Here is a 24245-nt window from a genome sequence, read left to right as displayed (position 1 = left end):
TCGAGGGAAAGGTCCGGGCGAGAAACACTCGAAAATGTACGTCTATGCCTCCTTAGACAGTGCATCGCTCACAGTGTTCAAACTTCACATTTAGCAATAGCCAACGTCACATACATAGTGCGAATCGGCTGCGCGATGTTGATCACAGCGTTGCACGTTCCCACCTATGGCTGGTCAGAACTGAGAAGACGGCTCTACAAGAAGTTGTGGCTGCATTCAGTTCGCAACCTCTCACCTCATCCGGTGATACGCTTATCTTTGACCGTGCTGTTTTGCATGTTGGTGTGCTCCTGATCTCAAGTCCGACCTCACTTACCCCGGTACATGATATTGTAGCCGCAGATTGATAGCGCGCATATCGTCACCTCGACGATCAGGCTTACTGTAGCCAAGGTGCGCAAGCGTCTTTGAAGTAGACAGGGCATCTAATCGTGATTGCTCCCATGAACGCGGGCTGGTTAGATGCATCGGTGACTCTGATTACCTGCACACGGTTTAGCCGGTCACTGTGAAAGCGCATGCGAATATATACATCGTGTGCACACAGCAGAGTTCTGAACGTTAACTGATTAAATCTGCCTTTTTTTTCGTTAAGGTGGCACTCTAATTGTGAAACATCGCGAACACTAGCCGCGTCTCGGTGAACCTAACCATTGATGTTGCGTCCTGTGACGATGGCAAAAGTATAAACGAAATCTCTTCCTCGCTGTGTGCTCTGTGTTGACCAGGGCCATGAGTCGTGATGATGTGCACAAGATGCCTTGCCTCATGATCGTACGCCGATTAGCAGCACGGCAACACAGTCGTACTTTACCGGTGCTATGTATCCCCTCAAGCAGCAGACACTTTGAGATTCATCAGATATGCATGCTGTAAGCAGAGCTGCAACTGCGTTGAGACCGGTACAGATGTGTATTGAGAGAAATCTGCCGCTCTAGAGTCCAAGACTCTGACAAGGCCTGTCGAATGATATCAAAGACATCTTTTGGGAACCTTGAATGGCAAATATCATGACTGAACTCAGAATCAGCGGAGATGAAGTTGAATGGTCAATTGAAAGCCAGAGGTAGTTACCGCGCTTGCGATGTTACCACACGTAGCTTGAAGCCTGAGACAAAACTAGCACAGGAAGCAGAAACAACAGGAATGATTTAAGCGGGAAGTTGTTAATCTGCCTCCAAGGCAGCGAGAAGCTCTGGGTTGCATACGGTGATGCGACAGTCGAATGGCTTGACATGGCTGAATGTGCATTAGTGTGCGTGCTGTGAACATATCTTGGCTGCGCACCTAGTGACAGCACTGGTGAACTCAACACTAGGATCAATCACTTCTCCTTTCTCATCGACGGCTTTGTCGATGTTGAACATGGCCAGTATGTTCGAGATGACCAAGAAGACTGACACCTCTGCAAAATGTGAACCTGTAGACCGATCAGTATCACTGTCAGCTGAACGTAGAAGAGAATATACCCGGACAGACACGTCGCCCGAAACCGAAAACGAACTTGCGAGGGTCTAGTCCAGAATCGCCTCCATCGTGCGGCAAAAATCTTTCGGGATTAAATACTGACGGCTCCGGGTAGTTATCAGGATCGTGAGAGATCCCCCTATCAAAGAGTCTCAGCAGCCGAAAGAGGGGAAGACACACAGCGTTCACCATATGTTCGCTATCACAGTAGTGCCCTTCGGGATCAAGTAATCCTCGTAAATATCATCTTGCGTGACTGAATGTGGCAGACCTAAATTGCATATCTCATGTATTCAGATAGAATAGTATCGTCGGCATATTAGCCATACCCAGTGGTGCCACCGGGGCCCATCGCAGGACCTCTTTAAAGATGGCCATCACATACGGCAGACGCGGCTGGTCATCAAAAGTCGGCAATTTTTGCGAACCTATCACTTCGGCGATTTCAAGCTGAGCGCGCTTTTGGTACTGAGGATAGAGGCTCATGGCTAGAATGAAGGCTTTCACCACACCAACGACCTATCCGATTTATGTATCCTCAGTGCGGTCGAGGTTGGGCGGCCAGCACTCACCGTATCACTTCCTCCTGCAAAAAGCGCGACGCTGCACCACTTGATGATGTCCTCCTCCTCCGCATCCACCGTCATGCCACTAGCAGTGCGCAAATGACGAGATGCGAATGAATCGACATGTATCCCCATATCCTACCATGTCAAATCAGTAATCCATGCGGACGGGAGGTCTGAGAATGCTGACAATTTGCTGCTTGGCCCATTCATGAGGGATGTCATCCACTCTGGAGAACTCTCTGCGGTACTCAGCCGCCATGCGTTTGAAATTGGCGAACGGCAACCACGCTGGTACGAAGCGAACTAGATCGATCATGAGCTACAGAGCCAGATAAAATTCATGATATGCATACGTATCGGGAATGTATCGACGAGCCAACGGCCTGGCTTAGTGACAACCGTCTGGAGCTCGATGGAGTCCTCGAGAATCTTAAGCAAGGGGTCGTCGTTGCTCTTCACTGTCCATCCATACGTATATTTGAGCATCACTGCACCCGCATTCCTACACAGTTCAAGGAACGTGTTATATTACACGATACCCTTCTCAAGAGGTGTGGCGCTCTCACCTTCTTATATGATACATAAAATCCTGAGGCGAAGCCGCCAGGCCTCGCAAGAGCGTGTGAGTTTCTTTCACCTGGAGTGCTCTGAAGCTCTGTGCGGCGCGAGGGTTCAGACTGCTATGTAGAATTCTGCGATACCTCTTGAACCGCGGGTTCTTCGACGAAATGTTGAAGACAGCTAGCTTCCTGTTTATGAGCTCTGTGTACATCCATAATATCGGGCGATCTGAGTAAATGGTAGATCGGGATTCAAGAAGATCTGTGGCTGCTTTCAGGGAGTTCAAAACGAGAACCCTGCGAGTGAACACGCGGAAGTAAACCGACGGGCCTGCATGACAATGAAAGAATGAAGCGATGACATTCCGGCAATAGAAATACGATGATTCATCTCATACCATGCTGCTTTGACCACTCAGTATACCTCAGCCAGGGGTGGCTGGCAGGGAGCTGATGGACATTCCCGGAAATGAATCTAGCCTTCGGACCTGGAGGAAGAGGAAGACGGGAAACCAAGCTCCTATATGTGGCTATTGCCAGTATAGCGAAAGCTGCGGAGCAGACCAGCAATGTGTCAAGCATGATGGCACAGACTAGAGTTCGAGAAACAATACGGTGAGGGAAAACTACGATGTTGAGAAGAGCGTCTATGTAGTGATACGGCCACTTAGACGCCGCTACCTTACTACCAAGATGGCTGATGGGTGCCTGGATCCCATGCACAAGAGTACTGGTGCATGATCATCTGGTCGTCTCGGGATTGTGATCAAAACATTTTCTGTACGCGTAGAAATCAGATTTAGAGATGACGGAGCTGAGCTAAACCCGTTGATCGCAGTCTCATAAGATGCTTCGGTGCGCATGTCGTGGTCGGGAAACGATGCCAGGTTTTACTTCTCAAACTCAATCTTTCGTTCGCCGAGACCGGTGAAAATGGGTTTCCATTTCCTCGAATGGGAAGAAAATTAATGTACGTGTAAGCGAATTGCTATCACCTCTCGGTTATGTCCAAAAGGAATGGGTGTCGTTGGCGATAAAGCTGAGAAACGCACGGGGCTGTTCTTCACCACGACCGCTGTACGTCGTGTCACGTTCGTTCTCATTCCAATCCGTGGAGGGAGAGAGCAGTGATTCACTGGAGCTTCTATGAACGTGCTTGCACGCGCGGTGACAGATATCGCACCGGACTGCCAATGGCGAACATGTTATTAGCGTTACACAGGATCAGCCAGTCAAAACCCAAGAGATCACATCCGCAGGCGTCACCAAGTTTGAAAGCTGAGCAGTGCCAGCACTCATAGGCAATGTTCCCATCAGCACCTTGAAGGCAACACTAGACGATGAGCATACATTGGGGAGAAAGATCGCGAGTTCCAGATGTCTGGAAGATCATCGTAATCCCATTGAGATCCTGCCTGGTCGAGTCATCCACTAACGATGATTCCAGCGCGATGTCTCCGCAGTCGTGCGAGCATACAGCTTCCTGTAAAGATCGCACATGTCCACAGCAGTCAGCAATCCGTAAATAAGAATGTGGCTGATGCAATAGCACCGCATTAACCAGCCGTTTTGAACATAATAAGATTGATACAAAAGGCGCGTGATGCAAGGGCTCACAAATTCAGATACTGTCAGCAGGAATACCAACGAACGCGAGAGCCCAGCACGATGCTGATCTTTCAAACTGGACTTTACCACTAAATGAGCAGACAAACAATCCGGCGTGGATTTTGTGGACAGTCACTGTACGCGATTACGCAAATACGCAAGGCTCTGTCATACCGAGGAGCCCCAGGTATAAGTCTCGCGCGTCGCGACTCGCCAATGATCGGGTTGTGCGAGTTTTCGACGCATCCATAAACGACGTCTGCATCGCAATTATGACAGCTAGTTAAAGACTATCTTCAAGACCAGAGGCGCCACAGTGTCGACCAGCAGTGCAGGACAATTGAATCCAGTACCATATGCAGCAAGCACACCAAAGAGCAGCCATAATGGCATAGAACGAGCCACAGTGCGATGCACAGAGTAGATGGAGCCAACCTTGTATCCTCTTCCCCTGCTGCATGATGCCTCCAAAGCGATTCAGATGGGACAAGAGGCTGAGAGCTCCAGAAGCCCCGTGCCCAGAAGCCTCGGCGATGATGGGTCAAGTTGGAATCTTTATCTTTTCGCTTGTAGCAGAGCACCGAGTTATGCAAACCATGCGTGAAGCTTGTTGAACCCAGAGCTCACCAGACCCCTATCAATAACCTCCCGAACTCACGCATATCGGGCGCTAACAAGTATCAGATGGGCGTACAATGGCAGCTCATGACGCACGATGTCTCCTCTCATCAGCGCAGACATCGAGCGGCATGCCCTCCATATGATCGTTGACAGCACTGGTCGATAGGAACGCACGGCGAGTGCTCATACATCGACAGGTCACGTCCAGCCGATGTATATGTCCATGTCATGGTCCGAAACACCAAGATTATGCTTTGTTGCCAGATTGCCAGGTAGGAGATGCAGGCGTGAAAGACCATGTTGAGGAAGCAACGGCACTCCGTAGTCGGTAGAGACATTGCGCAATGCCTGACAGGGTCGTCGAGAAATCACAGCCGGCATAGCAGACATCTGACAGACAAGAGGCGCAAGGAGACGACATCTTCAGTACGCGAGCATGTGATCAAGCAATACCACCGGTGCGTTGAGTGGATGTAAGGAGCCTGCAATGATGAGCAGAGTGTCGCCCGAGATCATACTCATGAATGAAAACCAGTCAGGCCTCCACCACGTAGCAATGAGTGCGCTATGAGTAGTCAGAGAGCTGAACGCAAATGTGAGACAGGGGAGGGGTCAAATGAACTTTGTACGCACAGTTTGCGGTGAAATCCTTTGGGCACGATAATTTCAGTGAGGGAAATGTTGTGTCGAAATCTACTGCATCACGGATTGTCATTTGACCCCAGACACCGCTCAGCGCTGGGCGCCTACCGCATATGGGAACGGGAGCGTCATTCTCACGGGATAAGCAGGCCGTTCACCCCTTTGCAAAAGTTTCGAGTTCTGCGCCACCCCTTTCCTCGCGTCGACTCAGTACCACTCCTTGATCCCAGGCGATCCCTCAGAGGACGTCGCCACCTTAACTTTATTTTTCTGCTCGCCTGTAAAAACTAGTGACCATGGTGTAAGTTTCGCCTTCTACAACCTCCCTGCAATTTCCTTAGTGTTTACATCATTTTCTATGCAATGACAGTAACTTCACCGTCGGTGAGTGATGAAAGCCATTTCGGTTGAACGGGCAATTCTGAGGTTGAACAGACCAGATTCGGGCTCTCATGGACAAGCCCACCAATATCCGTAACATGAGCGTTATTGCTCATGGTAAGTCTCGTTACTGGCTTCCTTGCTCTAGTCTTGTTGTTTATCAAGAGGCTTCGCGCAGTCGACCATGGAAAGTCCACTCTCACGGACTCGTTGGTCTCCAAAGCTGGTATCATTGCCAGTGCGAAAGTCGGCGAAGTCGTTTTCATGGATACACGACCGGACGAAAAGGAGCGTGGCATTACTATAAAGTCGACCGCCATCTCCATGTACTTCGAGGTCGACAAGGAGGATTTAAGTTCGATCAAGCAGCAGACCGAGGGTATGTGCTGCGTGCTGTGCGTCGGTGGCCTCGTGTTCCTGACAAATATCCCCAGGCAGCGAGTTCTTGATCAATTTGATCGATTCTCCTGGCCACGTTGACTTCTCGTCGGAAGTCACAGCAGCACTCCGTGTCACGGATGGTGCCCTTGTTGTCGTCGACTGTGTTGAGGGTGTCTGCGTGCAGACAGAAACTGTGCTTCGTCAAGCCCTGACTGAGCGTATCAAGCCCGTCGTCATCATCAACAAGGTTGACCGTGCTCTGCTCGAGCTGCAGGTTGACAAGGAGGCGCTGTATCAGTCATTTCGTCGTACGATTGAGAACGTGAACGTCATCATTTCGACATACCACGACGTTGCGCTGGGTGACGTCCAGGTCTACCCCGAGAAGGGCACCATCGCCTTCGGTTCCGGTCTGCACGGGTGGGGGTTCACCCTCCGCCAGTTCGCGAACAGGTACGCGAAGAAGTTCGGAGTTGATAAGGAGAAGATGATGGCCAAGCTTTGGGGCGACAACTACTTCAACCCCACGACGCACAAATGGACGGCCAAGGGCACTGACGCGGACGGCAAACCTCTCGAGCGCGCATTTAACATGTTCGTCCTCGACCCCATCTTCAAAGTCTTCGATGCCGTCTTGAAACTCAATAACGACGCGATCGATTCCATGCTCGAGAAGCTCGACGTCAAGCTTGTTCCGGCTGAGCGTGAGCTCGAGGGCAAGGCTCTCTTGAAAGTAATCATGCGCAAATTCTTGCCCGCCGGTGACTCTCTCCTGGAGATGATTGTCATCAACCTTCCCTCCCCTAAGACTGCTCAGCGCTATCGTGTTGAGACTCTCTACGAGGGTCCAATGGATGACGAGTCTGCCATCGGTATTCGTGACTGTGATCCCAAGGGACCCCTCGTGCTCTACGTCTCCAAGATGGTGCCGACCTCCGATAAGGGGCGTTTCTACGCCTTCGGTCGTGTCTTCTCCGGTACCGTTCGTGCTGGCCCGAAGATCCGTATCCAGGGCCCGAATTATGTCCCGGGCAAGAAGGAAGACCTGTTCATCAAGTCTGTGCAGCGCACGATTTTGATGATGGGCCGTTATGTCGAGCCCATCGAGGACTGCCCGGCGGGTAACATCGTTGGTCTCGTCGGTATCGATCAGTTCCTACTCAAGAGCGGTACCCTCACGTCGTCGGAGACTGCGCACAACATAAGGGTCATGAAGTTCTCCGTGTCGCCTGTCGTGCAGGTCGCCGTCGAGGTCAAGAATGCTCCAGATCTGCCCAAGCTGGTCGAGGGTCTTAAGCGTCTCTCGAAGTCCGACCCGTGTGTCCAGACGTGGATCTCCGAGAACGGTGAGCACATTGTCGCTGGTGTTGGTGAGCTCCACTTGGAGATTTGCTTGAAGGTATGCATTATGTTCCAAGGCCATGAGGTCTGTTATTGACGTTAATTCTGCCATGCTAGGATCTCGAAGAGGACCATGCCGGTGTTCCTCTCAAGGTCTCCGACCCCGTCGTCCCTTATCGTGAGACTGTCAAGGCCGAGTCGTCGATTGTTGCGCTCTCCAAGTCCCAGAACAAGCACAATCGTCTCTACGCCAAGGCGATGCCGATTGAGGAGGAGCTCTCGCTCGCCATCGAGTCCGGCAAGGTCAACTCGCGTGACGATTACAAGGTCCGCGCGCGTATTCTCGCGGACGAGTACGGTTGGGACGTCACGGACGCACGTAAGATCTGGTGCTTCGGTCCTGACACGGCTGGTCCGAACGTCCTTGTCGATGTGACGAAGGGTGTGCAGTATCTCAACGAAATCAAGGATTCTTGCGTTGCTGCCTTCCAGTGGGCAACGAAGGAGGGTGTCTGCGCTGAGGAGAACATGCGTGGTGTCCGCATCGACATCCTTGATGTGACGGTATGTATCAGACGTTTCTGCAGCTGAAGTTCATTCTGACGTTCGTTGGGAACAGCTCCACACGGATGCCATCCACCGTGGTGGAGGACAGATCATTCCGACGTGTCGTCGCGTCTGCTATGCCGCATGCTTGCTTGCCACGCCCGGTCTCCAGGAGCCTGTCTATCTCGGTGTGTTTTTCCTAGCTCCATCTATCCATGCACAGCTGATTTTTCTATCAGTTGAGATTCAGTGCCCGGAGAACGCGATTGGCGGTGTCTACAGTGTGCTCAATAAGCGTCGTGGCCAGGTGTTCTCCGAGGAGCAGCGTGTCGGCACGCCTATGTTCACGATCAAGGCATACCTGCCCGTCGGGGAGTCCTTCGGTTTCAATGGGGAGCTTCGCTCGCAGACTGGTGGTCAGGCGTTCCCCCAGAGTGTGTTCGACCACTGGGAGACGCTGAACGGATGTGAATCTATCTGCAATCATGTCCAAATCATATTGTGGTGACTGAAGTCTCTTCACAGCTCCGCTCGACAAGGGCAGCAAGATCGAGGAAATCGTCAGGCGTATTCGTGTCCGCAAGGGTCTCAAGGTTCGTTTGCTCCTACTTGCGTTAATATATTTTGCTCATGTCTATTCTGTGCAGCCCGAAATTCCGCCCCTGGATACGTACTACGACAAGCTATAAGAAGGTATTTGACAGCAGAAGTTTACTGTTGTGTCATTCAGATCAAGCACTCATGAAGGGTACTATGGTCTAGCGCTGACAGATGAGAGACACTCGTAATGCTGAGCTCTGTGAATTTTAATAAAAAATCGATGGCTCGACATTCACCTCACATGCGTACTACATAGTTGTAAAATGTAATTTCTTCACAGTTTATTATAAATAATTCATATGGACTGGTGCAGTACCAAGGCCGGCAATGCGGTCACCTGTGAGCCATCCACCGCAGATATAGCTCGGACTACTCCTAGCAACCCTCGTCGGATCACTCGACTACTTGTCCAGGCAAATCATACCGGCGTCGCAAGACCATGTATTATCTAGCTATTCCGGCCTATATCATAGGTATGTGCCCATGTTACTACCTACTTCACCTGCCTATATATGCATTCTGCTTTTTTGCTGATGACTATGAATCTCAATGTAACTCCAATGTTGACTTTCGTCCTAACTTTCGCGATGCGGGGTTTGCCGAAAGCGCGCGCTGAGTAGTCCCCGGAGACTCCAGAATTCCTTCACCTCCGCAGGCTCCGGATATCCGTGTCTGATGCGCCGAGCGACCCACTCGAAAGCGCTTTCGAGTCAAGATGGACTGTGCAAACCGTATCGTCTTCAAGACGGCTCCGGTGGAATCATTACCGTGACTCATCATTTTCATTATGCCAATGCGGCCAAGCGCGCGCTGAGTAGTCTCCGGAGCCGCCACAATTCCTGCGAACCTCCGCAGGCCCCGGATATTATTGTCTGACGCGCCGAGCAACCCCTCGAAAGCGCTTTCGAGTCAAAATGAACTGTGGAATCCCTATCGTCTTCAAGACGGCTCCGGTGGAATCGGTGGAACCATGACCGTGACTCATGATGCATGAGCCGCGAGCGCATCCGACTTAGGACACTTTTATCTGCTTGCCGTCACCAAAAAAGACAATAAACTCTAGAAAGCCTCAGGACTGCTGTTTTGAAACTTGTCGGTTCGAGTTTTCCCGATGCAATGCCTCGGTGGCGCGCGCACACCAGTCTTAAGCACCTCTCCCACAAGTTTCATCGCACACACACTTTTGAACGCGACATGGTCTTTGCATTCCGCTACCAGCCTTTCAAGGCCATCTACACGCTGAGCACCGTAGCTGGTTTGCTCTTGCGACTGCCCTATTGGACGCTCATCAATCTCCTTCCGTCCTGGCGGCCTAGGACCTCCTGGACCTTGGGCAGAGCCATATTCGTCAACCTTTTTCAGGTGTACATTGCTTACGTATACGAGACGGGTATCCCAACTCCTGCATACCCAAAGGAGGATGCGCCAGACGCCGCCACCACTGGTCTCGTCTTCATCGACCCCGTACCCACTGAGCTGATCGTGGGCGAAGTGAAAGAGTTCACACGCGTCAACAACATTCAGCCCGTCAGGACGGCTGGTTTCTGGATCGGACCGCGCGGGCCCAGTGGTGAAGTCGGCCAGAAGGCGTCTCCGGGAGAGAAAGTCATCTATCACTTGCATGGTGAGTCGGACCGCTCTGTACGTGCCATCGCGCTTGACCTCATGCTATCTATGCAAGTGGAGCGTATGTTGTAAGTGCCAACCTGCATTTCGGACGTCCTGACGGAGATGATGATGCACTTTACTAGATGGGGACGGCGAACCCGAGCAGTGTAAGCATGAAGTACCTCTATGAAGGCCTGCAGGAGCACCTGCCCAAGACCCGCATCTTTGCCCTTGAATACCGTCTTTCGAGCGCCGAGGCGTTCGGGAGAGCCAATCCTTTCCCAACCGCGCTCATCGACGCTATTTCCGGCTACCGCTACCTGCTCGAGGTGGTTGGCTTCTCCGCGAACGACATTGTCATCGGAGGCGACTCGGCGGGCGGCAACCTTGCATTCGTCCTCACGTACTATATCAGCAAGTATCAGCTACCGAGCCTGCCAGCTCCGCGGGGCATGATCCTGCTGTCCCCGATGGTTGACTCGGCGTTGACGCATGTCGGACGCGACTCTTCGATGTACAAGCACTCACGATCCGACTTCGTGGGCCCTATCTTCTACAGTGGCTACAGCAAGCGAGCGATGCTTGGGTATCTGCCCGACGATGTGGCGTCGACGGTATGGTTCTCCTCCGGAGCGCTACACCTCGCAGTGATGAAGGACATGTTCGCGAACCTGCCTAAGACATTGATGATCACCGGTGGTGCGGAGATGGCCCTTGATCCCATGCGCACGCTGAGGGACAGGATGGTGGTGGATATGAGTAAAGACGAGGTGACATACGTCGAGGTCCCTGATTCGACTCATGACTTCCTCGTGCTGCCCTTCCACGAGCCGGAGAGAACTGATACTTTCCGTATCCTTGCAGGCTGGGTGAACAGCCTGTGAAGAATCCCACGGGCTCATCGCCGTCGGCTGGCATCGTACGCGAGTGGACGCGCAACAAGAAGAAAGGTGCCGTTCCGAACAGGTCGAGCAGCGATCAGACGATCGTCATCGAGATCCCATAACACTTCGGCCGATCACGTGGCTATCGGGGAGTTCTCTACTGCGGCCAGCTTCTGCCGTCTCTCGACGAGACGCTGCTTGCCCCACTGACTGTTTCACGCGCATCGCCTCTCCCAGTTGTGTTTTGACAACACTCTGGACCTCCGTTCCTCTTTCTTTTCTACACTCATCTAGACAACGATGCGCCTTTCCTCTCCACGATGCATAGCGCGGGTCGTTCTTGGTCTGCTGCTTTCGCCTATTGCTGCGCGTGCCGTATCGGTTAGACGAGCGGCTTCCACGTGTAACGGCTACGACGAGGTGAACCGGGCAGCTCTCCCTTGGTGCAACGCCATTCCTAACGCTACTTAGTTTTGTCACCGGTGTTTGGCAACATCACCTTTGTCGGGGCTCACGACTCGTATTCCGTGTCAAGCACGTCGGGTAGGCAGTGAACCAGCTGTATGTTGTATCTGTAGTGATTCTTGCCAAGTCGCTGCCAATCAGGACTATAATGGTATGATTTATTGGCCACTTAACTGTGGCGGTAGTCTGAAATGTAGACGCATAGTGACACAGCAGTTGAACGATGGCGTCCGAATGCTCCAGATGCAGATGCACAACGAGAGTGGGACGATTGAACACATCATGCATAAGGCCGAGGATCGCCTGCCGCATTGCATGGCTGGCTGATAGATGTTGTCTGTTCACAGGACCTCCTCGACGGCGGCAGCTTGGAGAACTACCTGCAAAGCGGTAAATGAATTCGCACGTGCCAGTGCCACATTTGATCATCTTCTCACAATTGCGATAGTCAAAATTTGGATGGACGATAACACCGATGATGGTATGGCTTGCTGCCCTGAAACGTCAGCAGGTGGAGCGCGAACTCGACGTAATGAGAATCGGGTCGTGGCTCGATTCTGTCACGACTCACAGCCTATCGTTGGAATTTTGCGTTATCTTAGACCTTTGAAACTGTCGGGCTCTTGGAAGAAGTCCATACAATTTGCTTAGGATCGTTTCAAGCATTGATGCAGTGTTTTAAGCTCACATTGAATCGAAGGAGATGCTCGAAATAAGGACGCTGGAGTAGTCTTACCTGTTCCGCCGAGGAACACACCATTCCAGATCACGGAATATTGCTTGATCGATCACAGTCGACGCCACAGACGCGACTTCATGACCGCGTTTGAATCACGTGGCCGCGTTCATGAAGAAAGCAGCCACTCAGAGCCCCGCTACTGACTCCGGCTCTGCAAGTCGACACGAGCGCAAGCAAGACAGGTACGCAAGCAATGTCTGACCACATAGTATTACACGACGAACACCACAAAAATAACCGAGATGCAAGACAACTAAAGGACACTACAAGGGAAATACTAGCTGGTGGTCCAGTACGAAAGTTCGGAAATCAAGGGCTCGTTTCACGCGCCTATCTCGCTCCGAATCATGTCCGCGGCCTTCTCGGCAACCGCAATGACCGCCGCTGCGGGATGTCCGGACAGGTGAGACGGAAACACAGAGGCATCCACGACGCGCAGACCGGCGACGCCGTGCACGCGCAGTTTCGCATCGACCACGCTCGTCTCTACGCTCTGCCCCATCCTCGCCGTCGACACCTGTCCGGACAACGTCAGTATGGTTGAGAACTACATTGATTAACAAGCGATGATATGGACGTGGACGTACCGGATGGAAGAAAGGCGAGGCGTTGCCGCGTATCCACTCCTTCAACTCCTCATCGGTGATCTGCGCCGATCGTCTCAGCAAACCCAGCGTGAAACCTCGGAAGAAATAACAAACCTTGTCTGGGTCCGCGTCTCCCGGCCAGAATATGTCGTCCTTGTCTGTCGAGTGCGCCTTCAGGTCCAGCACAGACGCGAGCGGCTCCGTGCGCGCCATGCGCATGAGGAGCCTCGTGCCGCGCACGACGATATTCATGTCGCTTTTCGAGGCAAAGTAACTACACGAGCGGATGAGTATCATTGAATCAAATGGCGGTTGGGCTACACCTACTTTCCATCGATAAGAGGTTTGTCCCATACGCTGCCGGACCGCAGGGTAATGGTACCAGTGCTCTCCGGCCTCAACGCGACAGCGCTCTATAAAGCAAGTAAGACACACGTACCGGAATCCAGCAAACGTATCACGCACTGTTGTTATGCCAGACGCTCCAGGAGGCGGAGGGGTGAACCCGAAGTTGACGAAGACAAAAGGCGCCCAGACCAGCTCGATGTCAGGTGTATTAGGGCCGGACGTCAGATCCTTGACTGGGAGGTTCTCGGAGGCCTTTGATCCGAACGGTAAGCTGAGCGGTTCGTGAGCGCAAGTTCTTGTCCTTAAGAGCACCGCAAGACCAACCTTCGATCATCGGAGCGTATGAACGCGGCCATCGACGTCCCCATGGAGGATAGAGGGCCTTTGCCCGTTAACAGCCACTTCATCATAGCCACCGCACCTGAAAACGTGGCGTTGTATCGATCCCATGTGTACGCGGGCTTGGCTCTGAAGCGAAGGGGACCACACGAAATGTGCTGAACGTCTGTGTCAGTCTGCCGAGAACATCTCGAAGTCCATGAAGAACGCACGTCTGACATATTTCGGCCCACTGCGGGCAGCTCCTTGACGACGGGGATGTTGAACCGACTGAGCCCGTCTGCAGGTCCAATGCCGGAGAGCATCAAAATTTGCGGAGTCGAGATGGAGCCGGCGCTGAGTATGACCTCGCGAGTGGCGTTCACTCGGTAGCGAGGTCCATCTGCGGCGGTGGACAGTTCTACTCCGATCGCACGCGGTGTAGAGCCTTGTTCTTGCGAGAAGATTATCTTTTCCACTTCGACGTTGACGCCGACGATGAGGTTCGGTCGGGAGAGGACGTCCCTGGTCAAGTACGCCACAGCCGTCGAGTTTCCTGTCTCGGACCATCAGCATGAGGTGGATTACATCAGCGAGGGTACTGACGTTGGCCTTTGGGGTCGAGTATTCCTGGCATGTGCGCTAACCCTACGATACTGCGAGAGCCGTTGATGTCGCTACATGAAGAGCGTTATAATCAGCTGGTCACGAAGAACCGAAAATACGTCGGCGGCCTCACTCAATGTAGGGCACTCCCATCGACTTGGACGTCTCGATGATGTATTGATTGACGGGCTATCTAGAGGTGAGAAACAGAAGTCATTCAGCGCAGTCCACTTACCGCCGCTTCACTGGAATATCCGACGTGTAGTGGGCCATTGGTTCCGTGATTGTTCTTGTTCGGGGACTGCGCGCTCGCTGTATAGTTCTCAGCCTTGTGGAAATAGCTATGGAGAAATCGTCAAGCATCGGGGACCTTAACGTGGTATAGACCAACAACGCACGGTAGCAAGTCATCGAAACTCCATCCCTCTCCGCCAAGCTTGACCCACTCGTCGAAGTCTGCGCATCAGATCAAGAAACAGGGCACGTGCGCAATTTCCCACACGCACCTTCCTTAGCGCAGTACTGGTGAACGAGAGAGTTGATTGCACTGTCAATGGTCAGAACCAGTAACAAGACAACAGAGAGTTGTAATTTACCTCGTTCCCCCGAGAATCTTTCCTTGAGGCCAATAGACTTGTTTCCCTGACATCGCCTCTTGTGGCCTACGCAGAACTCAGGACTACAGTCAACGCTCGTGTCAATGCGATTGCCTACGTTGTTTGAAAGTTCCAGTCAACGGCGGTCTTGAACATCTTTGTGTACGCCAGCGGGATGCGCGATAGTAAGTTGCCTTCATGACTGTGGCAACACAACTTAATCAATCATATGTCCTGAGTTAACGTTCCTGCACAATGACATCCCACCTTCTGCCAGCTTCAAGGAGCAATACTGTCGAGTTCCGGTCCTCAGACAACCGCGAAGCGAGGACGCATCCGGCAGTGCCTGTAGATGAACTCGTGTCGTCGAACCATGAGCAGGAAAACACGATGACTCAACATACCTCCTCCTACGACGACATAGTCGTACTGACGGTAGCTCTCGCCGTCTCGGTTACTTTCGCCAATGAGGGTAGCATACTGCGTCGGGTTTGACGCTACCTTGCTGGAATGTGGAACACCCATGGCGAGCTTGCGAGTCTCGAACACAAACGCCTTAGCGTGCCGTTACCTTGGATGCGAGACGAAAAGGAGCAGACCTGTCAATCCCAATCAGGATACTAGATGAGCGTGGTTAGAGTGCAGGACGCCTTGAAACGACCGAGTTCAGTGTGGGAGGGTGCAGGCTGAGGGATGCGGCGTCGCGCATCTTGCCGCGGCACAAGGGTGAGTCTCGGCCAGGAAGAAGTACTTCGTCCATTGTGAATATCACGGCGCCTATTATAAGAGGAGATTAATGTAGGTTTCCGAAGAGAAGTGCCGAAAGCATTGGACAGCCGATGAATGTGCTGCGTGCGGCTCAAGGACTGACGCATACGTGGTTTTGTTGAGGAGTGACTTTCGCCATGCGCACGGCTGGCCAGGACAAGGCTGAGACGATCTCCGCAGACCAAGGGAGCTGACCAAAGACAAGAACCGAGCGTAGGTAGCCGCCGTGTGCTCCGCATTCCACGACTCCAGCTTCCATTCCTATCAAGATGCACTGCAACATAGAGTTCATCAGCAATAGGGTACCGAAGTATCAGCGAATCAGGATGGACTTCGTTCTGATGCACGCAGTAACAGCTTCGCGGGTATGAGATGCAGTGGTCTCGTACTCAGACATCTTGTAGGTAAAGATGTCTGGGTACGAGACCAAGGTTGGAGTGACCGTCGTGCCCAACGGTGCGAGTTCGGCGTTCGCCGAGCGTTGCGTCCATTCTACGCCACTCGATACTATTTGGTCTAGCGCTTAGAGCCTTGAGCGCTGAGTGAGCGCTTACTACTATCAAGTTACTAACTAGGAGTGCTCGGTATACAGGTTGTAGGGTCCGTACCGCCACCAGCAGCATTCTCAGTTGAGATGCCTGTGGGTCAATCAGCTCACCGCAGAAGAGCCGCCACCGCATGCCAGGTAAGGATGCTCATTCGGTAAGTCAAAGCCTACGCAAATTGTCAAGTCCTCCGAGAATTCAGTCATGATTAAAGGCATTCAGATAACGCGGGGACAAATCTTCCCTCATTGTCTTGGATGTACGAGTATACAAGTCAAAATTTGTGAAAAGATCGATTTGTGAGCACTCCAACCAAGACACGTCCATCTAATCACCTTTGTTGCGGATGTAGCATGGTCTACCATGGGCCCATGTCTCCCGTGCCTGTGGCGCACAAGTCGCAACAAGTAAGGACGGTACGTCGCCTACCTTTCAGATCAAAAATATGTGTATCTGTCTCGATATTCGCACATTGGCTTCAGAAATAGTGTCTCGCTTGGAGAACAACGGGATAGAGACACGGTGATAACGCTTCAGTATGGTCCGGCTAATGTTTCAGATGTATTCCTTGATATGATGAGCAGTGCATACAAAAGATATGCCGAATCCTCGGAGACACCGCTCGAACTATATATTGCAGAAGATCCTACAGAGCTACGGCCCACTGAAGACTTTTCTCCGCTGCACCCACCTAATCATGGTCAATTGGCAAGATCCTGCAGTAATCGCTTCCGAGCTTAGTGAGTACATTCCGCTGCCGTTCATGCGGCTTCACTGATTGCATGTCGGGAGTAGCTGCATTTGTCAAATTATCCTACGTGGTCGATGCTATCTATCTGTGAGCTTTCATTCAAATCTATCTCTCTCTGTACAGCTAAATCTTGTTAGGTGGGAATGGGTTACCAATCTGGGCTTCGATTGGAGGGTCTTGCGAGACAAAATAACCCTGCCAGCCGCGGTGAGCACCCATCCGAACTCAGAATGCAGTGACAGCTTTACAATCTTCCGAAGGCATACCTTCTATGCCGTTTCGCCACTCTGTTTGTCGTGATCACTGATATTATCATTATGAATATCATTACCGATGTCAACTGTAGTGTCAGTATTGCATATTGCATAGTTCCTTGCGTCCGATGCTAAATCATTGTTTCAGGCGTTGACTCATGTCGTCCTGGTCAGTATCTCATTTAGTAGATGATTCAGGGTGTCGTGACCATCATCAGACCGTGCAGGTCTCTAGTTTCATCGCGCTGGCCGCTGCATCACTTATCATTGTCCTTCGAGTGTAAGCCTTATTTGAACCTCCTTGAGATATGGGCTTAGTGCGGGCAAAGTGTGGCCATTTGGTTCAAGAACCCTTACATCACTGTTCTTGCCGTCACAATCTTCCTCGTGAACGTTGGATGTCTGATATATGGTAGGTCATTCCTCAGTATACGGGTCCATTTTATCATCATTGACATACATGTAGGTGTCGCAAAGGTATGCACGTTTACGCTAACATGTGACGTAATGCCGACAGATCGCAATTGCCGATAGGGTCCTCGGACGCAGTGGGATGTTGCGGCCAAATATTGCTTCGAGGTTGAGATTGGTCGCGGGAAGATAAATATTGTTGCAGCATTTGCTTCCGATACCTTCCTTCTCATCCTCATGATCATTGGCATATGGAGGAATAGAGGATCGGGGAGTCTCTGGGAACTTATTTGGCGACAGGTGCGTTTCTGACTTCCTATTCTGCGAGACCAAGTGATCAAGATATTCGGAGCAGGGAGTGGTCTGGATAGCATCTGCAATGGCGGCCTACATTCCTCTTGTGGTATGTGATCATTCGATTATAGATAGGCGATCAAAGAGCAACTCTGAGCCACTACAAAGGTGCTCATATGTCTCGATCTCAACAGTGAGATATCTAGATCAATGTCATTCGAAATGGCTGCAGCACTGACACAGCTCATGTCTACAGTTCCTATGGATATGGTGTGACATGATTGCTACTTCATCAGTGGCAATACTGATTCATTTACTAGATGCTTCAAATACCCACATGTGCGTAATGGTGTCTTTTTATAAGGGTTATCCTGACATTTAGGTCACGCCTTAGATCTGATGTTGTGAGTAAATATTCTGCTCTACCATGTAGTATGACTGATTCACAGCGTGCAGGGTGATATGTGCCACTCGTCTACACCGCCAACTCTACATGACTGCGAGATCGGGACACGTGTACGCGTTCACATGTATAGATTGCACATCACGATACTGATAATTACCGTGGGGTTTGAAGTTACGTCTCCACCGGTAACGTGACGCGTTTCAGACGATTCGAAGCAGCAAGCACCACTGCGGCTGACCACGAGATCGCACTTTATCCTGTACATGCTCCGAATGAGTGAGTCTCTCACCTACAACTCTGAACTCTGACGTTGAGTACATCAATCCGTTGCAGAGCCTCTTCTGGTATTACCGTGACTAGGGACATCTGTGTGGAGTCGGACACCGTGAAGCTAGTACCGACTGGTGGTGATAATGTCTGAAGATGCGTAGGGCATATCTTGCTGCTGTTGTGCATTGGCATTGATATGAGATCTCGTAGAAGATGCAAGAGGATGTAGTCAGTTATGGCACATTTCCAATGCTGGAATTGATAGTAGAATTACGGAATAGAACCAAAATCTCCGGGCACGCCACTGATGCCGACTTTCAAGATTATCACCGTTCACTACTGTACTGAGTTTCACCCATGGTCCCTGGCAGAGATTCACGGCACTCTAGTAACATCCGGCTTGCGGTATCTGATAGAGCAATCTGGCCGCAAGCACGGCCTTTCGGTCGATTTAATAGACTGATGGTGTTATCATCGTTTGTTCTGTGCATCCCTTTTCATTCCATTTTCTCTTGCCTGATGACTCGTTGACGTCCAGTGCAACACCGGGCATGATCTTTGCATTGAATTATTTGCTAAAAGGCGCTGAGACCGTTCATTTTCCCAGTCATCTTTCATGGTCTCGAGCCTGACAAGCCCGCCTGCTTTTAGGTCGCAATGGTGCAGCACGGTTTGACGTGCGTTATGGCAGCCAGTACTGCGGATAGAATCATCTTTGATGTCACTTTCAATGAGAAATTCGCGATAGAGAATGCTGATTTTAGCAACCAGTCGATACCTCACGCTCTCGCGCTGAAGCTTGCCGCACTAGGCGTGCCTCAAAGAGTGAATGCACTGGACAAGAAAATGCTGGACGGACTAGCCAAAACTGTCTTAAAGCCGCCTGCCCTGCAGCGCCAGCAGGTAGAGCGCGAACTCGACGCAAGAATCAGATCGTAGCTGGATATTATCGCAGTTTAGACCTATCGTTAAATTCTCGATAATATATGGTGTTATAGGTTGTTTATTTAACGTTCAATTTGTATCAGTCACGCTTGTCAGCTATGCGATTATATTTCGCCTTTGAGACTGTCGGGCTCTTGGAAGAAGTCCATACAATTTGCTTAGAATCATTTCAGGAACTGATGCAACGTTTTCACCTCACGCCAAATTGAAGAAGATGTCCAAAATAAAAGTACGGGAGTAGCGGTACCTGTTCCGCCGAGGAACCCAGGGCCATTGCCTGATCGATTACAGTCGACGCCACAGGCGCGACTTCGTGACCGCGTTTTCATCACGTGATCGCGTTGATGAACGCCGACACAACTCGGAGTCCTACTGCCGACTGCGGGTCAGCAAGTCGACATGAGCGCAAGCAGAATGGGTATGCAAGCAACGTCTCACCACATAGCATTACATGACGAAAACCACGAAAATAGCGACGCACAAACGAGACACAAACAACTAACAGACACTACAAGAGAAATACTAGCCGTGTCCAGTAGGAAAGTTCAAGAATGAAGTGCTCGTTTCACGAGCCTATCTCGCTCCAAATCATGTCCGCAGCCTTCTCGACGACCGCGATGACCGCCGCCGCGGGATGTCCAGACAGCTGAGATGGGAACACAGAGGCATCCACGACGCGCAGACCGGCGACGCCGTGCATGCCCAGTTTCGCATCGACCACGCTCGTCTCCGCGCTCCGCCCCATCCTCGCCGTCGACACCTGTCCGGACAACGTCAGCATGGTTGAGAACTACACTGGTCAACAAGCGATGAGATGGACGTGGACGTACCGGATGGAAGAAAGGCGAGGCGTTGCCGCTTATCCACTCCTTCAACTCCTCATCGGTGATCTGCGCCGATCGTCTCAGCAAACCCAGCGTGAAACCTCGGAAGAAATAAAAAACCTTGTCTGGGTCCGCGTCTCCTGGCCAGAATATGTCGTCCTTGTCTGTCGAGTGCGCCTTCAGGTCCAGCACGGACGCGAGCGGCTCCGTGCGCGCCATGCGCATGAGGAGCCTCGTGCCGCGCACGACGATATTCATGTCGCTTTTCGAGGCAAAGTAACTACACGAGCGGATGAGTATCATTGAATCAAATGGCGGTTGGGCTACACCTACTTTCCATCGATAAGAGGTTTGTCCCATACGCTGCCGGACCGCAGGGTAATGGTACCAGTGCTCTCCGGCCTCAACGCGACAGCGCTCTATAAAGCAAGTAAGACACACGTACCGGAATCCAGCAAACGTATCACGCACTGTTGTTATGCCAGACGCTCCAGGAGGCGGAGGGGTGAACCCGAAGTTGACGAAGACAAAAGGCGCCCAGACCAGCTCGATGTCAGGTGTATTAGGGCCGGACGTCAGATCCTTGACTGGGAGGTTCTCGGAGGCCTTTGATCCGAACGGTAAGCTGAGCGGTTCGTGAGCGCAAGTTCTTGTCCTTAAGAGCACCGCAAGACCAACCTTCGATCATCGGAGCGTATGAACGCGGCCATCGACGTCCCCATGGAGGATAGAGGGCCTTTGCCCGTTAACAGCCACTTCATCATAGCCACCGCACCTGAAAACGTGGCGTTGTATCGATCCCATGTGTACGCGGGCTTGGCTCTGAAGCGAAGGGGACCACACGAAATGTGCTGAACGTCTGTGTCAGTCTGCCGAGAACATCTCGAAGTCCATGAAGAACGCACGTCTGACATATTTCGGCCCACTGCGGGCAGCTCCTTAACGACGGGGATGTTGAAGCGACTGAGCCCCTCTGCAGGTCCAATGCCGGAGAGCATCAGGATTTGCGGAGTCGAGATGAAGCCGGCGCTGAGTATGACCTCGCGAGTGGCGTTCACTCGGTAGCGAGGTCCATCTGCGGCGGTGGACAGTTCTACTCCGATCGCACGCGTTGTAGAGTCTTGTTCCTGCGAGAAAATTATCTTTTCCACTTCGACGTTGACGCCGACGATGAGCTTCGGTCGGGAGAGGACGCCATTGGTCAGGTACGCCACAGCCGTCGAGTTCCCTGTCTCGGACCATCAGCATGATGCGGATTACATTAGCGAGGGTACTGACGTTGGCCCTTGGGGTCGAGTATTCCTGGGATTTGCGGAGTCCACTTACCGCCGCTCCAGTGGCATATCCGACGTGTAGTGGACCATTTGTTCCGTGGCTGTTCTTGTTCGGAAACTGCGCGCTCGCAGTGTAATTCTCAGCCTTGTGGTCATCGAAGCTCCATCCCTCTCCGCCAAGCTTGACCCATTCGTCGAAATCTGCGCATCAGATCAGGAAACAGGGGACGTGCACAGTTTCCCACACGCACTTTCCTTGGCGCAGTACTGGTGAACGAGAGAGTTGATCGCACTGCCAATGGTCGGAATCAGTAACAAGACAATAGAGAGTTGCAACAAACCTCGTCCCTCCGAGAATCTTTACCTGAGGCCAATAGACTTGTTTCCCTGACATCGCCTCTTGTGGCCTATGCAGAATTCAGGACTACAGTCAACGATCGTGCCAATACAGTTGCCTACGTCGTTTGAAAGTCCCAGTCAACGGCCGTCTTGAACATCTTCGTGTACGCCAGCGGGATGCGCGATAGCAAGTTGCCTTCATGACTGTGGCGACACGGCTTGATCAGCCATATGTCCTCGGAGAACGTTCCTGCCCAATGACATCCCACCTTCTCCCAGCTTCAAGGAGCAATACTGTCGAGTTCCGGTCCTCGGACAACCGCGAAGCGAGAACGCATCCGGCAGTGCCTGTAGGTGAACTCGTGTCGTCGAACCATGAGCAGGAAACATAGTGACTCAACATACCTCCTCCTACGACGACATAGTCATACTGACGGTAGTTCTCGCCGTCTCGGCTCCTTTCACCAATGAGGGTAGCATACTGAGTCGGGTTTGACGCTACCTTACTGGAATGTGGAACACCCATGGCGAGCTTGCGAGTCCCGAACCCAAACGCCTTAGCGTGCCGTTTCCTTGGATGAAAAGGAGCAGACCTGTCAATCCCAATCAGGATACTAGATGAGCGTGGTTAGAGTGCAGGACGCCCTGAGACGACCGAGTTCAGTGTGGTGGGAGGGTGCAGGCTGAGGGATGCGGCGTCGCGCATCTTGCCCCGGCATAAGGGTGGGTCTCGACCAGGAAGAAGCACTTCTTCCAAGGAGATTAATGTAGGTTTCCGAAGAGACGCGCCGAAGGCACTGGACAGCTGATGAACGTGCTGCGTACGGCCCAAGGCCAGACACATGACTAGCTTTGTTGGGGAGTACGTTCGCCATGCGCACCGCTGGCCAGTCGGACAAGGGTGAGACGATCTCCGCAGACCAAGGGAGCTGACCAAAGACAAGAACCGCGCGCAGGTGGTGGCCGTGTGCTCTACGCTGCAGGACTGTAGCTTCCATCCTTATCAAGATGCGCAACATAGAGTTCAAACGTTCATCAGCAATAGAGTAGGGTGCCGAAGTATCAGCGGGTCATAATGGAATCGCGTACTGATGCACGCGTACGCAGTGTCAGCTTCGCGGGCACGAATTGCCGAAGGATTAGTTTGGCGTTTGCCCCGCGGCGCTTCCATTCAGTGACGTTCCAGGTTTGACTCCGTGTTGGCCACTATAACGCGTTGACAAATCTCCAGTCTGCATACCAACGCTTACCGTACGTGGGTCATTCATGGTGTCATCTTCTAAGATACCGTACGTGTTTATTACATCGTCAAATTGATACATGTCGTTTTACCATAATCGTTAGTGACACTTTAAATACTGTAACAAGTTTATTTACGCAGCATTATGTGCCATCGGATTCCGACTCTATCACATAGTACGTCCCCCTCACAGGTCCTTTGCCAAGATACAACAACTTTTCTAATCACATTTGTTACAAATTGCATCGCCTACCATGGACCCATGCCTCCCATGTCTGTCGCACACAACTTGCAAAATATAATGACAGTATGTCGCCGACTTTCAGATCAAAAATAGTTATATCTCCTCATATTCGCATATTGGACCCAGAAATAGTGTACAACTTGAACGGCAATCCATCTCTATTCGCAAAGGCATACAACGATCACACGTCACGACCTCGCGTAGTCCCTACGAGTAACTTCACCCTGGTCGCTATTGCATCAGCAGCTATATCTCAATTGCCGTTCAAGTAGTTTCTCATCATGGCAGGTTGAAGCGGTGATGAATGGATATCCACTTTCTACGGACACTTACAGTGAGCCACAAAACTGTTGCAATGTTTGCAACAGTTGCATTGTTTGGCTTATATCTCGGAAACCAAAATAGTTAAATATGCAAACATATATATCGTTAGAAAGCCTATGATATGAGCTTTCAAATGGCACTTGGATGAAGTAAATCGGCCTTCTGGTTGGTGAGATACAAAATATTCTTTACAAAAGATGCATTGCAACAGTTTTGTGGCTGACAACTCTGAAGACAAAAATACCCCCTTGCAGAAGTTTGTTTGCTTTAAGGTTTAAAGTTTGGATCATGTGATCTTTGTTGAACTTCAACATGAGTTGATCAACACTCAACAGACTGTTCAACTTCAGTACAACCATCATGAAAAAGGTTTCTGCTACTCAGACTGCCCACATTCTCTCCCTGCTTGATCAAGGTCATTCTGTCAGACAGATTGCTCATCTGACTGCAGTCCATTACTCCACTGTGTCCAGAATTCGCTCTGAGCAT

At 51.5% G+C, this 24245-nt stretch overlaps 6 protein-coding genes across 6 annotated transcripts; 3 read left to right on the top strand and 3 right to left on the bottom strand.

The window, feature by feature from the left end:
* Positions 1-865: 865 nt before the first annotated feature.
* On the bottom strand, positions 866-3248 carry LAESUDRAFT_686208 (cytochrome P450). The gene is made up of 10 exons (XM_040905919.1): positions 2995-3248; positions 2603-2927; positions 2390-2538; positions 2224-2339; positions 2040-2171; positions 1797-1986; positions 1657-1738; positions 1470-1606; positions 1288-1420; positions 866-1239 (listed from the first exon to the last, which is right to left on the bottom strand). Exons 1-10 carry the CDS (start codon positions 3176-3178, stop codon positions 1167-1169), a joined length of 1521 nt encoding a protein of 506 aa, XP_040759517.1. The 5' UTR covers positions 3179-3248; the 3' UTR covers positions 866-1166.
* Positions 3249-5626: 2378 nt separating this feature from the next.
* On the top strand, positions 5627-9028 carry LAESUDRAFT_730856 (eukaryotic translation elongation factor 2). Its single transcript, XM_040909916.1, has 10 exons — positions 5627-5768; positions 5838-5851; positions 5903-5965; positions 6027-6227; positions 6283-7628; positions 7688-8134; positions 8190-8304; positions 8356-8583; positions 8642-8709; positions 8764-9028. Exons 1-10 carry the CDS (start codon positions 5764-5766, stop codon positions 8803-8805), a joined length of 2529 nt encoding a protein of 842 aa, XP_040759516.1. The 5' UTR covers positions 5627-5763; the 3' UTR covers positions 8806-9028.
* An 882-nt stretch (positions 9029-9910) lies between these two features.
* Positions 9911-11538, top strand: LAESUDRAFT_795227 (alpha/beta-hydrolase; the record flags this gene model as incomplete). Its single annotated transcript, XM_040913962.1, has 3 exons — positions 9911-10165; positions 10301-10357; positions 10468-11538. The coding sequence occupies 3 exons, from the start codon at positions 9911-9913 to the stop codon at positions 11206-11208; spliced, it is 1053 nt and encodes a 350-aa protein (XP_040759515.1). The 3' UTR covers positions 11209-11538.
* A 1196-nt stretch (positions 11539-12734) lies between these two features.
* Positions 12735-15392, bottom strand: LAESUDRAFT_739010 (GMC oxidoreductase; the record flags this gene model as incomplete). Its single annotated transcript, XM_040910959.1, has 16 exons — positions 12735-12929; positions 13000-13059; positions 13114-13273; positions 13327-13412; positions 13465-13618; positions 13672-13844; positions 13899-14221; positions 14272-14342; positions 14405-14460; positions 14507-14612; positions 14670-14727; positions 14778-14818; positions 14868-14933; positions 14986-15069; positions 15135-15213; positions 15272-15392. 16 exons carry the CDS (start codon positions 15390-15392, stop codon positions 12735-12737), a joined length of 1833 nt encoding a protein of 610 aa, XP_040759514.1.
* A 902-nt stretch (positions 15393-16294) lies between these two features.
* LAESUDRAFT_450191 (uncharacterized protein) lies at positions 16295-18877 on the top strand. The gene is made up of 18 exons (XM_040902509.1): positions 16295-16337; positions 16403-16920; positions 16976-17018; positions 17069-17138; positions 17192-17278; positions 17334-17354; positions 17413-17465; positions 17515-17597; positions 17652-17662; positions 17720-17896; positions 17952-17999; positions 18059-18083; positions 18147-18160; positions 18211-18229; positions 18285-18294; positions 18347-18406; positions 18468-18572; positions 18630-18877. The coding sequence occupies exons 2-18, from the start codon at positions 16779-16781 to the stop codon at positions 18715-18717; spliced, it is 1056 nt and encodes a 351-aa protein (XP_040759513.1). The 5' UTR covers positions 16295-16337; positions 16403-16778; the 3' UTR covers positions 18718-18877.
* Positions 18878-19933: 1056 nt separating this feature from the next.
* Positions 19934-22960, bottom strand: LAESUDRAFT_815677 (GMC oxidoreductase). Its single transcript, XM_040914712.1, has 16 exons — positions 22800-22960; positions 22542-22704; positions 22354-22480; positions 22218-22296; positions 22069-22152; positions 21951-22016; positions 21861-21901; positions 21697-21810; positions 21614-21637; positions 21241-21563; positions 21014-21186; positions 20807-20960; positions 20669-20754; positions 20456-20615; positions 20342-20401; positions 19934-20271 (listed from the first exon to the last, which is right to left on the bottom strand). Exons 3-16 carry the CDS (start codon positions 22472-22474, stop codon positions 20077-20079), a joined length of 1680 nt encoding a protein of 559 aa, XP_040759512.1. The 5' UTR covers positions 22475-22480; positions 22542-22704; positions 22800-22960; the 3' UTR covers positions 19934-20076.
* Between the last annotated feature and the right edge of the window lie 1285 nt (positions 22961-24245).

This window comes from Laetiporus sulphureus, assembly GCF_001632365.1.
Source record: "Laetiporus sulphureus 93-53 unplaced genomic scaffold LAESUscaffold_55, whole genome shotgun sequence".
In the NCBI taxonomy this organism is placed as follows: Eukaryota; Fungi; Basidiomycota; class Agaricomycetes; order Polyporales; family Laetiporaceae; genus Laetiporus; species Laetiporus sulphureus.
The sequence above is the reverse complement of the archived record's forward strand: the minus strand, read 5'-3'. Positions and strand labels throughout refer to the sequence as shown.